Consider the following 13,229-nt stretch of genomic DNA (forward strand, 5'->3'; position numbering starts at 1 on the left):
GAGTTTGTAGCTCAGTCTTATTAAACCAAAACTGATAACAATGCTGCATTGTCCTGCATGCAATGTGGAGTAGCAGTTGGTGTTGCTGAGTGGTGTGCTATGCTGTGGGTCACCAGTTCAAATCTAATCACCAGCAAATATTTGTTATTTAGTTTTTATGATTTCTAGAAGAGTCTCAGAATTACTTATGTGTGTAATGTTATCATGTTCCCAAATATTTTGTGTTTGTGTGAGTAGCAGCACTGTCTGTTTAGGAGGTAGCTCTGTTCTGTGTGTATGTGGTGTCCATAATAAATGTGCTTTCAATGGTAAATGTGTACTTCACTGACAACCCTGTGTTTGGATTTCGACATGATTGTGGTTTACAATGTGACATTGTTTGGTGGAGACACCCGGTATTTCAAAACATCTACATCACTGTCTCCCTAACTAGGCGATGTAAAAGCCATTGCATGCATGGATAGGAATCGGAATACAAGCAGTACATTGTTCCTAAGATCTGTACACTGAATTCCAAAACAGCAGTAAGTCACCTGCACATCAAGCCTCTATCAGTGTCTTCCAGGGACGCTGGTAAGGACTTGACGAAATGGTTGAAAAGATTCGACTGAGTTACCAAATACAACAGGAGGGATGACATGATGTGTTTGCCAGATGTGTACTTTTATGTGGAAGATACAGTCCAGGTGTAGCTCGAGAACAACGAAGAGAAACTTGATAGCTTAGACAAATTCCAGGCTGAACTGAAGAAAACATTTGCAGTCAGTCTGCCTAGCAGAACAACAAATGAACAGAGTTCAGTGTCATGGGAAAATTATGTAGTCCTACATGTAGCATGTTTTGGACCTACGTCACATTGTGAACTGGAATATGACAGAACTCCACAAAATATCATATTTTATGAAAAGATGTGCAGAAGCTATGTACAAAGTTTTCCTGGTAAAGCATGTCGCATCAACAGAGGAATTCATCCAGTGATGCCAGCACATCAAAACAATGCTACAGAATAGAGCTGGACGAAAGAGCTATGATGAACCCCTGAATTTAGTCCCTATGGCCATTGCAGAAGACCACCATGACCTCGGCTCACTCCTATTTTAGGTAGTGACAGAAGAGGTACAGCAGTTTATGTGCAGCCTGAACTGTCTGACTGAATAAGCGAGAGATAGCAGCCATGAATTTCTATCCCATATGCCACGAGGTAATAAAGAACACTGAGCAAGAGGTGTATCTATCTTTAGCACCAATTTCCACTGCCAATCAAATGTGCCAAGTGATGCAGTCAAGCCTGATACATATTCTTCAGACATTGATAGCAGTGGGTATCAGTAATTTCATTTATAAGTAAAAAAGTTCGTACAAAACTGTGTTAACTAAAATGTATTATTTTATACTGAACTGTTGAATGATTTTTAAAGCTTTTGTATTAAAATCTGTAACTCTGTGTTACCAAAATATGTTAAATTATAAACCAGGTAATCGAAACAACATCTTTGACAATGATGTAAATCATTTAAATTTCTTTGCCTCAGATGTCTTCTCTGTACTGCTACTTGTTAGCATCTGGTGGGAAGAGTGCTTGTATGATGGAGTGCTGGAAAGATGGTTGTATAAAGTAGCAACATATGTTGGTGGAAAAAAGTCTCTTGTGGAACCTTTTGAAAAGCTTCTTGTGAACTAGTTTCTACGAATTTTTGAATACAGAAGATTTAGTGAAAAAACTACTTTATTTGACCTCCAACAAACCATCAACTTGACAAACCTGGGAATAGTATATTTTATTGTACAGCCAAACCTGGAGACCCAAGTTATATCCTGAAAGTAAGACGACGAGGTCAACTTTAAGATTGGCAGGTAAATAAAAAAGTTAAGTAAAGTGAACATTCCTTTCAATGACACTTCCTTCAGAATAATCATGAAAAGTCCATTCATGGAACATGACGTTGTATGGATGTTATGGAAGTGATGTGTTACTGCTGTGAAGAGTGAACTCGGCAAACTCAGGCGTATGCTGCAACCATCAAACAACCACCCAGCATCCAGCCAATGCAGGTACAACAAACTCCTGACCAGTGTATTTCCACTGTGGATGCCACAGACTTGTACACTACTGCAGAGAAAAGATGATGAGTGTTCAATGACCATTGTGTCACAAGACGTCAACCATCTCAACAGTCGTATTCACACCAGTCAGCTGCAGATGATTATAGTCAACCTGTGGGATGAAGCCTTTTCATCACACCCTGGATGAGGTTGCTCCTTAACATGTCATAGCCATTCCCCATCACTGTACAGAGATGGCATCTGCTTGTCTTGCCACTGACCTCAGGAAAACTTAAGCAAGGCAACCACTTACAGAGGTGAGGCCACCTCGGAGAAAACTCTCTGTGATTGACCGTTACCAAGATGACAGGAAATCTCATTGGTGTCATTAACGGCCAGCCTATCTGGGTACTAGTCGACTCAGGCTTATTTTTTCATAATGGTGACTGCTTATAATTGACAGCTAAAGATGATTGTATTTCTTAATACATAAGTGACTGTGCTGAGGGCCACAAATGGGAAATACATCCAACTGACAGGAACCTCTGTTGCTATAATAACTGTTAGTAATGTAATAATGGAACACAACCCTTTGAGTGTTGTTTTAATAGAATCTCCTCATAATGTTACTCTGGATCAGACTTCTTGCAGACATCACAAGCAGCCATTGACTCTGAAAGACGTAGAGCTCCAGATTGATGAAACTGCAACAAAGATTGCTTGGGTGGTTGTTCGCCATCGAAGACATTGTTATCTCACCATCATTAATGGATACATTCCAGTCGTGAATCTATATCCTCAGTTAAACAGTGAAGCTTTTGTTGATTGCAAGCAGCTGCTCAGATTCACAGAAGAAACCTATATTCCAGCGGCAGTCATAAACCTTGCCTGTGGTTAAGAACAATGTTGGTGGATCACTGATTGTCACAAGTAGTGACAACTCATCCCTAAAGGTATGTGCGAAGAAACAGCCAAACCAGTCAACGATATTCAGCTCTGCACCATTGACAAAGAATCATGCTTTGCTGCTATTAACAAACTATGCAGTGGAGGACACTGCTGTTGAACTACCAATAGGATCTGGCCTAACAGAGGAACAACGTTGACAAATGTTAGCCATTGTGTGTCAAGTTTGGATGTTTTCTGATCTAGAGTGGAGAAAAGAAATACCATATGGCACATGGCAAAATACTACATCAAGACCAGGGATCAGAAACAAATTAGCCAGTGCTTGTATAGGGTGTCGCCGGCTGAATAACTTCACACCAACACTAGCATTAATGGAATAGGTACAGTTCTAGTGTAAATGCAGTAAGGTGCTGAAAAGATGATAGACTATGCATATGGAGTACTCTCCAAGACCAAAAGGAACTGCTCTACAACTGATAAAGAGTGTTGTGCAGTTGTTTGGACCATCAGCAAGTTCCGGCCATATATATTTTACAAACAATTCATCATTGTGACGAACCAGCATTCTCTATGCTGGCTGACGAGTGTGAAGGATTTATTGGGTCAGCAGGTGAGATGGGCACTATTTCAGGAGTGTAATGTCACAGTGGTATACAAAATCAGATGCAAACACGAGTCCACCAGCTGCCTGTCAAGGAATCCTGTGAAGCAACGCAGCAGCACGGATAAATATCAGTCATCACTACTATTAAGTGATGTTGCTGTTGAACAGGGGGAAGATCCAGCTTTGCTAACTATAGAAACCTCAAAGGTAGAGGACTGTACCAAAGGAGACACAAATTAGTAAATGAAACATTGTATAAGAGGAACTGTGATCCAGTGGAGCAGAAATTGTTGCTTCTCATCCCAGTTCATATATGGACAGCTAGCTTGAAGTATTTGCATGACATGCCAACATCCATTCACCAGGGATTCGTGAAGACTCTAAACAGAATCAGATACTGATATCACTGGCCAGCTCTCTACTGATCCATTAGGCACTATGTGAGCCACTCCATGAATGCCAACATTAGAAGCAAATGCTGCAGTTACCTCCAGGGAATCTGGTATCATTTCTGTCTACAGTAGCGCCATTCAACCGGATTGGAAGCGACCTCTTAGGGAGGTTCCCCAAGTCTTTTAAGGGGAAATGACGAATAATAGTCTTGCACTGACTGCCTCACCATCTATACTGTCACGAAAGCTGTGCTGACTGCCAGAGCTCATGGAATTGCAAGGTTCCTTGTAAAAGACATCATTTTAAAGCACAGATTTGATCTCTGATCATGGGAAAGTTTTCCACTCGAGACTAGTATAAGAAATAATTTCGTGTTGTAACATGAATCACAGGATGAGAACTACCTACCACTTACAGCCAAATGTCCTCAGGAAATGCTTTAATAAGACATTGGCAAATATGTTCTCAATGAATAGAGAGCTTGAGATAAGGATACTGCTCATAACGACATTTGCACATAAAACAGCAAGGCAAGACACTACAGGCTTCACACCATTCTTTCTGCTCCATACTTGTGAAGCCTAAGTGACAAGTGATATACTGTTCTTGTTTTAACCAGTGATACTCGGGATGACTTTGTGAAATGCTTCATTACCAGGACCAAAGAAGCAAGGCAGCTTGCTCCCATACAGTCCTTGGATGCCCTGTGGAATGATGAAGAGAGCTATAACACCATGCAACAGCCATGATGTATAGCCTGGGAAACTTGCTATGTACTTTTAGGCTAGTGTGGAAAGTGGGACTGTCGGAAATGTTACTAAAATGCTACTTTGTATGGTATCATATCCTTCGTCCCTTGCCAGATGTCATGTACGAAGTTCAGGGTTATGACCGTTCACCAAGAAGACAAAAGTACAGAGACATCTCCATATTTTTGTATGAAGTGCTGCTACAGTTCTGAGGCACAGATCAACAATGGTTGCTCATTGTTTAAGGAAACTGAAAGCCTACTCAAAGATCACAAAGTGACAATGGGAGAGATTACCTTCAACACTTATCGTAGTGGAGAGGATGTGACAATGTGATCTGAAACTGAGGATCCTCCAGAGCTGCCATACAGAGGACTAGTGATAAGATCTAGATCTAGGGTGCTGTTATTGGCTCCAGTGAGAACTTCTGAAACAGCAGATCACCGTTTCTCCAGCAGAGGGAGCAATGCCATGAACTGTGCTGCATCCTGCGTGGAGTAGACGTTAACATTGCCAGCTGATGTCCTGTGGGTCACTAATTCAATTCCAATCACTATCAAATATTTGTTTATCATGTCTAGTAGGTTCTTGAAAATTTTTATGTTTTTAATCCATGCATATTCTACAATATTTGATGTTCATGTAACTAAGAACATACTACATGCTGGAGGCAGTTCTGATCTGTCTTTGTGTTGGTGTCTAATCAATGTGCTTTCAGTGTGAAGTGTTGTACTTCATTGATGATCCTGCTTTTGGATTTGGACTTGACTGTGGTTAATAAGTGGAACATTGTATGAGAGAAACTGCGGGGAGAGGGGTTGCATCAACAGTCTTGTTCTGTGGCCTCACAGAATTGATGACTAACATCACTATTTCCAAGATTAATGGGGGTTGGAGTATATTTGCTATGAACAAAGAAATCAAATAATCTGTTCAGTATCTAGTGACATTGTTAGTGGACCAAATCTGTGCAACATTTATAGTAGTTATGAACAGCATAACTCAAAACATAGTAACCAGGAATATATGAGACAAGAAAAGAGCTGAAATCGGGACTGAGAAAAGCAACATTTAGTGTTTATGAGAATAGCAACACATCCTATTTATGAGAATAGCAACATATCGTGTTTATGAGAATATCAACATTTCGTGTTTATTAAATGACCGAGAAAAAGTGAAACAGCAGTGCATGAAACATTTTACTGAAAAGTATATCAGTACATTAATTGATACTGCAGTTTATTTGTTCAGAAAAGTGAAGGCATTTAGAAACAATCTCTTCATTGTGAAATACAGTTTTGGAATAAGTACTGATGTGGCCAACAATTTAAGCACTCATCTAGTTTAGAAGCTTTTTCCTTTTGCCTGTGATGAGTTTCTGGGCAATGGAGGTGTATCTCACTAATGGGGCATAGACCATAGGGAACAATTGCACATGTCTAAATTTGAGGAACATAAGATTTTATTAGAAATTGTTGTCAATAAATGTTAGATTGTCACTTGATTATTTTGAGTTCAAAATGCCCTGCACATTGTAGATAACTAGAAAATACAAGAAACTAGGGAAAATAGTTACAATTTAGGTTTTACTTTTTTCAACCCAAACTTGATTTTTAAGAATTTAATACAATACTTTCTTCAGATTGCAGCATGCTTTTGGACTGTACTGTCACCATGTGTGATGATTTCCTTTGCTACTACATTCTGACTTTTTTATTTGTATGTTCACTACTGTCTGGATCACTTCCGGTATCTGGTATTTCTGCCACAGAAGTGTTGCAGCTTGTAGACTGAGTGTACCATGCATGAATCACGTTGCGGCAATTACATCCTGTGATGTGTTTCAGCAGGTTTATGCCTTAACTACACAAAATGTCTCCATTACACATAGCGTCAATGGAGCAGCCATCTTCACAACTCCTCTTGTGTGTATTACATTTACACCTCATACTGCCATTTGTTAGCTGTTCTATAGAATGAAAGTCCTACTGTTCCCAACTTTCAAAAATCTTATCTCCAGCTTTCCTGTTTTGGTTCATCCTTTAAAATTTTGATATAAACATCATAGGAATGTATGATGGATGTGCTTGAAGGAAATGAGACAGTTAATGCAAAATACATACTTGTGCTTTTGTGTTTGTACCTTATATCCCAGTTGTGTGAGAATAGTCCACTGGTAAGAATGAGATGCAAGGCACGTAAGGCGGTAATGATACTCATCACTCTTCATCCAATCAGTTGCTTTAGGACAGCTTATGTTGTTTTTGTTGGTTATTGTATTGCTAAAAAATAACATCATGTGCCACATAGCTGTCAGAACTTTATAAAATACTGAGATTATCAGAACACAGTTTATGTGATTTAGAATGATACATGTGATGTAGAATGTGTATTGGTTTGTAAAGAAAATATTTCCATTGATTCTTGGTACTTGCTATTTACAAAACAGTTATTTCCACCTCACTACCAAATTTCAATTTGAACTGATCAGTGTTGTTTTGGGTTTTGTTTATTAATTAGTTTTAGTTGTGTATATGTAGTGATACAAGATGGATTGGTTTACGTATGCAGAGCTGGCTTTTTTCAGTCTCGTGGGAGTCTTAACCATGTAAGACAGTAACTTGCTGTACAACATGTTTTGTGAACAGAATGAACCCCGAGTCAAAGGAAACATTTTGTATTTTACCAACACAATATACATTCTATTTTAAATGTGTTTGCACTGGTGTGCAGGCATTCTGCACACAGTGGTGTCACTAAGGATTTTAGGATGACAGGCATAGCTCATTACTCTCTAACAAGGTTCCGTATATAAAAACACTCAGCAGACAACCATGGTAGAGTTTAGACTAACCCTGTGTATCACTTCATTACATATTGAATGACAAGGTTAACCATGTTACATTCTCCATATAAATCTATTCTTCTGCTGTTCCTCTTGGGATCACTGCTCCTCCTCTCAATCATACCACATCTGTGAGATGTGAATATTGATAGATGTGTTATTTGACTCTATATACTGTCTCAGACTAGGTCCCAGAAGTGAGCCACAAAAAATAACTACTACATAATCGGCTCACTGTGTTTGAAGACTGTTTTGTTATAAATGAATGAAAGGACTCCAATGTTGTCTGTGCATTAATGTGAGGGAAAGACTGAGAAAGTGAGGCACATTCTTAAATCACATAGTGACCACAATATTCCTCTTTGTCAAGGTTGTTTAGAAACATTGTATAGATTCTCCCTGCTAAATCAAAGAACAAAAAATGCCTTTGTTTGATTTCTTCAACATTTCAGAAGAGAAATAAATTGGGTAAGGCCAAACTTAATTCTCAGTTTTGCAAGAAGTTCTTGTGTTTTAGCACCCTGTTGACATTCAAGTTGCTGCTGTTGTGGGAAAGGATACCTTTCTGTTGCATCGTTTGCAACCTATTTTGGAATTTACACCCTTAAAGCTTATGACTGTATTCTGCTGTGTAAGAACCCTTGCATCTCTGCTACAGTCTGATGAAAGTGGCAGTGATAATGTGCCACACAGTGTAAACAGTGCACACGATTGTTCATTATCTACATTGCTCTCTTTATTTTTGTTAACTAGCATCTTTGAGGGTAATTAAATTTATAATTGGAAACCGAAGCCCTTACACTGTTCCTGATAGTTGCTTAATGTTGAAAGTTGCAGCAGTAGATGATAGACACAGCTATAATGTATATCACGGAAGTGTGTGATCAAGAATGTAAAAATTCTCATAAGTTTCAGATTGCATCCTTCAACAAAGTCTTCACATACAAACCTTCACATGTAGCCTGTCCTGTAATGTAGTGGTCTGTCCACAGGCAACAGAATAACATTTTGGTCTGGAAAGAAGAATAATATATATGACAATGAAAATCTCTAGTAGAATGTAAATAATTTAAGGAGCAAAAGTAACAGCTCACTGACTGTAGAGGCAGTGAGTCGTCAAAAGGCATTTAAACAGGACTGAGCAGTTAGCACATTCTCTCTCTCTCTCTCTCTCTCTCTCTCTCTCTCTCTCTCTCTCTCTCACACACACACACACACACACACACACACACACACACACGCACACACACACACACACACACACACACACACACACACACACACACACACACACACACACACACATAATATCATAAAAAGTAAACACTGACAATTACAGTGACTGAGAAAATAGTGAATATCCTTAATGAAAATGTACCTGAAAGCTGCTGAGGCAAGAAATACAAATGTATTAATAGTTGTACCAACAGCTGGTACATTTGAATTGTCACAGTTATACACTTCGCATTAAACACCTTCGAGGTATACAACTAAATGTTTTCTGTTCAGGGTTATAATCTGCCTTACCAGCAGATATGGCTCAGGTGCGTAAGATGTTGTAGAAATCAACGTTTTACCTATGTCCTCAAGGGACATTACAGCTTTCCTGTCTTAGCACATTTAAAGTTTCCCTCTGAAGCCATCATAAGATTAAATGTCTTCAAGTAGGTATGGCTATGTGAATAAAGAGAATCAGGTGCATTGCAGAGTGCCACCAAGGAACACCATTAATCTTTGCAGATATTTCTTTGGATTATGTAATTACCTATCATAATAATATTGCGTGGGAGGAGAGTATATCGGAGGCTTTCCTGCACTGACACTGTATGAGTGTTTTGTCTTTGATTGAGAGAAAAAGTATATGATTTCCATAGGTTAGTCACCACCACCACCACCACCCCATATAAAGTTGGAGGTGTACATTTTACTCAGGACAACAGTTTACTCAGTGAAATAATTTTTTGATTATCTATTTTGCCATCACACCATATCATATTCTTGTAGGTGAGGAGTGCTTTGGAATAAGCCTTGTTTGCTGGTGATTTTTCAACATTCTACCATACTGCTATTGCTTGTCAGTTTACCTGACTGGAGATATGACTAGGTATTATTATTTGTAATTTTCTTTAGAAGAGACTTAACATCAGTTTCAGTTGCCTTATTCTCACATATTAATGTGATGATGAAAACAGCTGACCCCTTCACTTTTGATGTTTTGCTAGTTTTTTTGGTCCCGGGTTTAGTGAGAGACCTTCTGTGCTTGCAAGGACTATGAAGACTGAGGTATGGTTCATGAGTGACTGAGTGACAGGTTGGGAATAGATTAGACAGAACATGAATATACTGCTATAATCTAAAGATGACACATGTATTTCATTAGGTTGATAGGTCCAATATTCTCAATTGAATATGAGTTCATTCACTTTCCGGAGAAGTCCTGTTTGTATCTTAGCCAAGATGGTGTGAGCCATTAGCCATTAACCATGCAATAGCAATTCTTCATGACACAAAATGCTAGCTGCATTCTTTCGGCTCTATGTGTAGTGTTGAATCTGTATTCTGCCCTTTAGAGTGTTTATGCATGAATATTCAAGAACAAACAATGGAAAATCCAGGATGGAGTGTAATAATATTATGAAAAGGAAAATTGCTACATGAGTAGAAACTTTCCGTTTCATAATATTGTAATATTCAAGAACAGTGAGATCTCTTGCAATTTGACCAAAGCAGTTTTGGATTTATATGCAGGTAACTCACAATGTGAGTAACTGGTTATCGAGGAGACTGACAGCATTTACCAATTTACTGGCAAGCGGTAAATTATCAATGGCAGATGTCTTTCTTAAACTTATTTGTGTTATATACTTATTTGTGTTATGTTATACACACATCAAAGAAAGTTTTGCATCACACCAGTTCCCAGAACTCCTGAAGATAGACATTGACTGTGGATATCGTATCACAGACAAAGTCGCTTTGACTGTTCAGAGATGTCACTAAACCTGTCCAAAGATGTAAACAACCTTGCATGAGCAGTGCCTATTAGACGGAGGGGGTCAGACAGTCGATCAGTTCCAGTCAGTCCACCAGGAAGGAGGTGCACGGCTCGTGTTGTCTGCAGTTCAACCAAGCCTAGACGGTCAATACTGCAGGATGATCGTGTTCACATCGTTACTTTGTGCCAGGAAGGGCTCTCGACAAGGGAAGTGTTCAGGCATCCCGGAGTGAATAAAAGCGGTGTTGTTTGGACGTGGAGGAGATACAGAGAGACAGAAACTGTCGATGACATGCCTTGCTCAGGCCACCCAAGGGCTACTACTGCAGTGGATGAGCACTACCTACAGATGATGTATCAGAGGAGCCCTGACAGCAACGCCGCCATGTTGAATAATGCTTTCTTGCAGCCACAGTACGTTGTGTTATGACTGAAACTGTACGCGATAGGCTGCATGATGCGCAACTTCACTCCTGACGTCCATTGTGAGGTCCATCTTTGCAACCATGACCCCATGCAGCACAGTACAGATGGGCCCAACAACATGCCGAATGGACCGATCAGGATTGGCATCACATTCTCTTCACAAATGAGTATCGCATATGCCTTCAACCAGACAATCATCAAATCATCAGAGACGTGTTTGGAGGCAACCCAATCAGGCTGAACGCCTTAGGCACACTGTCCAGCGAGTGCAGCAAGATGGAGGTTCCCTGCTTTTTCGGGATGGCATTATGTGGGGCTGACATACGCTGCTGGTGGTCATGGAAGGCGCCATAATAGTTGTACGATATGTGTGTGCCATCCTTCAACCGACAGTGCAACTGTATCGGCAGCATATTGGCGAGGCATTCGTCTTCATGGACGATAATTTGCGCCCCCATCATACACATCTTGTGAATGACTTCCTTCAGGATAACGACATCGCTTCACTAGAGTGGCCGGCATGTTCTCCAGACATGAACCCTATCAAACATGCCTGTGATAGATTGAAAAGGGCTGTTTATGGACGACATGACCAAACAACAACTCTGAGGGATCTATGCTGAATCGCTGTTGAGGAGTGGGACAATCTGGACGAACAGTGCCTTTATGAACTAGTGGATAGTATACCATGATGAATACAGACATGCATCAATGCAAAAGGATTTGATGCTGGGTATTACAGGTGCCAGTGTGTACAGCAATCTGGACCATCTCCTCTGAAGGTCTTCCTGTATGGTGGTACAACATGCAACGTGTGGTTCTCATGAGCACTAAAAATGGCGGAAATGATGTTTCTGTTGATCTCTATTCCAATTTTCTGTACAGGTTCTGGAACTCTCAGAACCGAGCCCATTAAAAACTTTTTTTGATGTGTATATGAGCACTTTAAAATGAAAGCACTGATCATATTGAAAAGAAGCTTACTATGTCCAGTGCAGAACATAATATAATCCTGGGGACTCTGGGGTGTATTGAATTACTAGTGGTGGAATTTCTCCATTGATTCCATTAGTGTTGTGAGTGACCATTCATCAGTTGTTCCCTGGAAATAAAATGGTCCAGAGTATTATGAGGAGTCTCCATTCACAAAAGGACAAGCAAATGATTTCATTGAGATGCCTATTGGGCCATGTGTGAATGTTGAAATGTTTTATGGACACAGTATGGCATCTGTGTTAAATATGATTAGCTCATTGTTGGTCTGGAAAAAAATATTGCCAATAGGAGGATGTGACTCTTTGTGAAAGATAAAGTAGCATCAGATGAAATTCACAGTGTGCTTATATTGTACGTACTGCTGCAAGGAAGATGCTCTGACCTGCTGATGTTAGGCTTTCTGTTCTAGGTGGGGGATTCTTATTGGTGCTTGTTTGCAACTGAACTTGTTATGCTGCTGTTTAGAGGATTGCATTTTACAATATTTGCTGTTGTAGATTCAGCTACAGGCTGAATGAGGACTTGACTGTATCTTAGATCCTTAGCATGTGCTTGTGATGAGAAACAATGCTATTAACAATAAAGAAATTGGGGGGATAGTCTGCTGACAATTTTGCAGCTGTTAGACTGATAATAAATTCATTTTTCAGATTCTGCAAGGTCCTTTGATGAACCTGATGGAGATGCTGGTGCTATCGTAAGTATAACAATTTTTTTACAAAAAGTTTCACTCCCAACTTCCAACATTTAGTAATCTAATAATGTTAACAAGGTATTTTTCCTCTCTCCTGAAATGTTCCAACTCATGTGCTTTTTTGTCAGTGATTTACACTGAAGTTGCTCAGTTAAGGATTGAGTGGATTTAACCTGATGTTTCTATCTGCCTGCTGATAACTTTATTTGGTCATGTTTTAAAGTCTGTGTTCATTTGTATGCAAAACTATTCGATTGCCGGTTGAACTGCAAATCCCGTGGGAAAAATTATCTCATTCTAAATTTTCATTACTTGGGTACCCTGCGCCCCAACCTGTGCTGGATAACTAGTTCACTTATAAATTCCACAGCTGTTAAAGAAAAGTGTTGCTTTAGAATAATGGAACCAGTAAAAAATCACTTAATATACAGATTGTTAATGACAAGACATTTATTTTCATTACTACTTCACAAATTTTTACCAAGAGAACTGGTTGTTATTGAACCTGTTGTAGCAACAAGAAGTTTTTCATAGGGTATCATGGGATTTTAAAATATGTATGCTCCCTTGTTGTC

General features: G+C 39.5%; 1 protein-coding gene across 1 annotated transcript in view; it reads left to right on the forward strand.

Moving 5' to 3' along the window:
- The window catches only part of LOC126449172 (CLIP-associating protein 1-like), a 246,609-nt gene that overhangs the window by 36,012 nt on the left and 197,368 nt on the right, over positions 1-13,229 (forward strand). Inside the window, 1 exon segment of the mRNA XM_050091014.1 lies at positions 12,611-12,657. Coding sequence (XP_049946971.1) covers positions 12,611-12,657 — 47 coding nt within the window.

The sequence above is a fragment of the Schistocerca serialis genome, unplaced genomic scaffold, assembly GCF_023864345.2.
Source record: "Schistocerca serialis cubense isolate TAMUIC-IGC-003099 unplaced genomic scaffold, iqSchSeri2.2 HiC_scaffold_711, whole genome shotgun sequence".
Lineage (NCBI taxonomy): Eukaryota > Metazoa > Arthropoda > Insecta > Orthoptera > Acrididae > Schistocerca > Schistocerca serialis.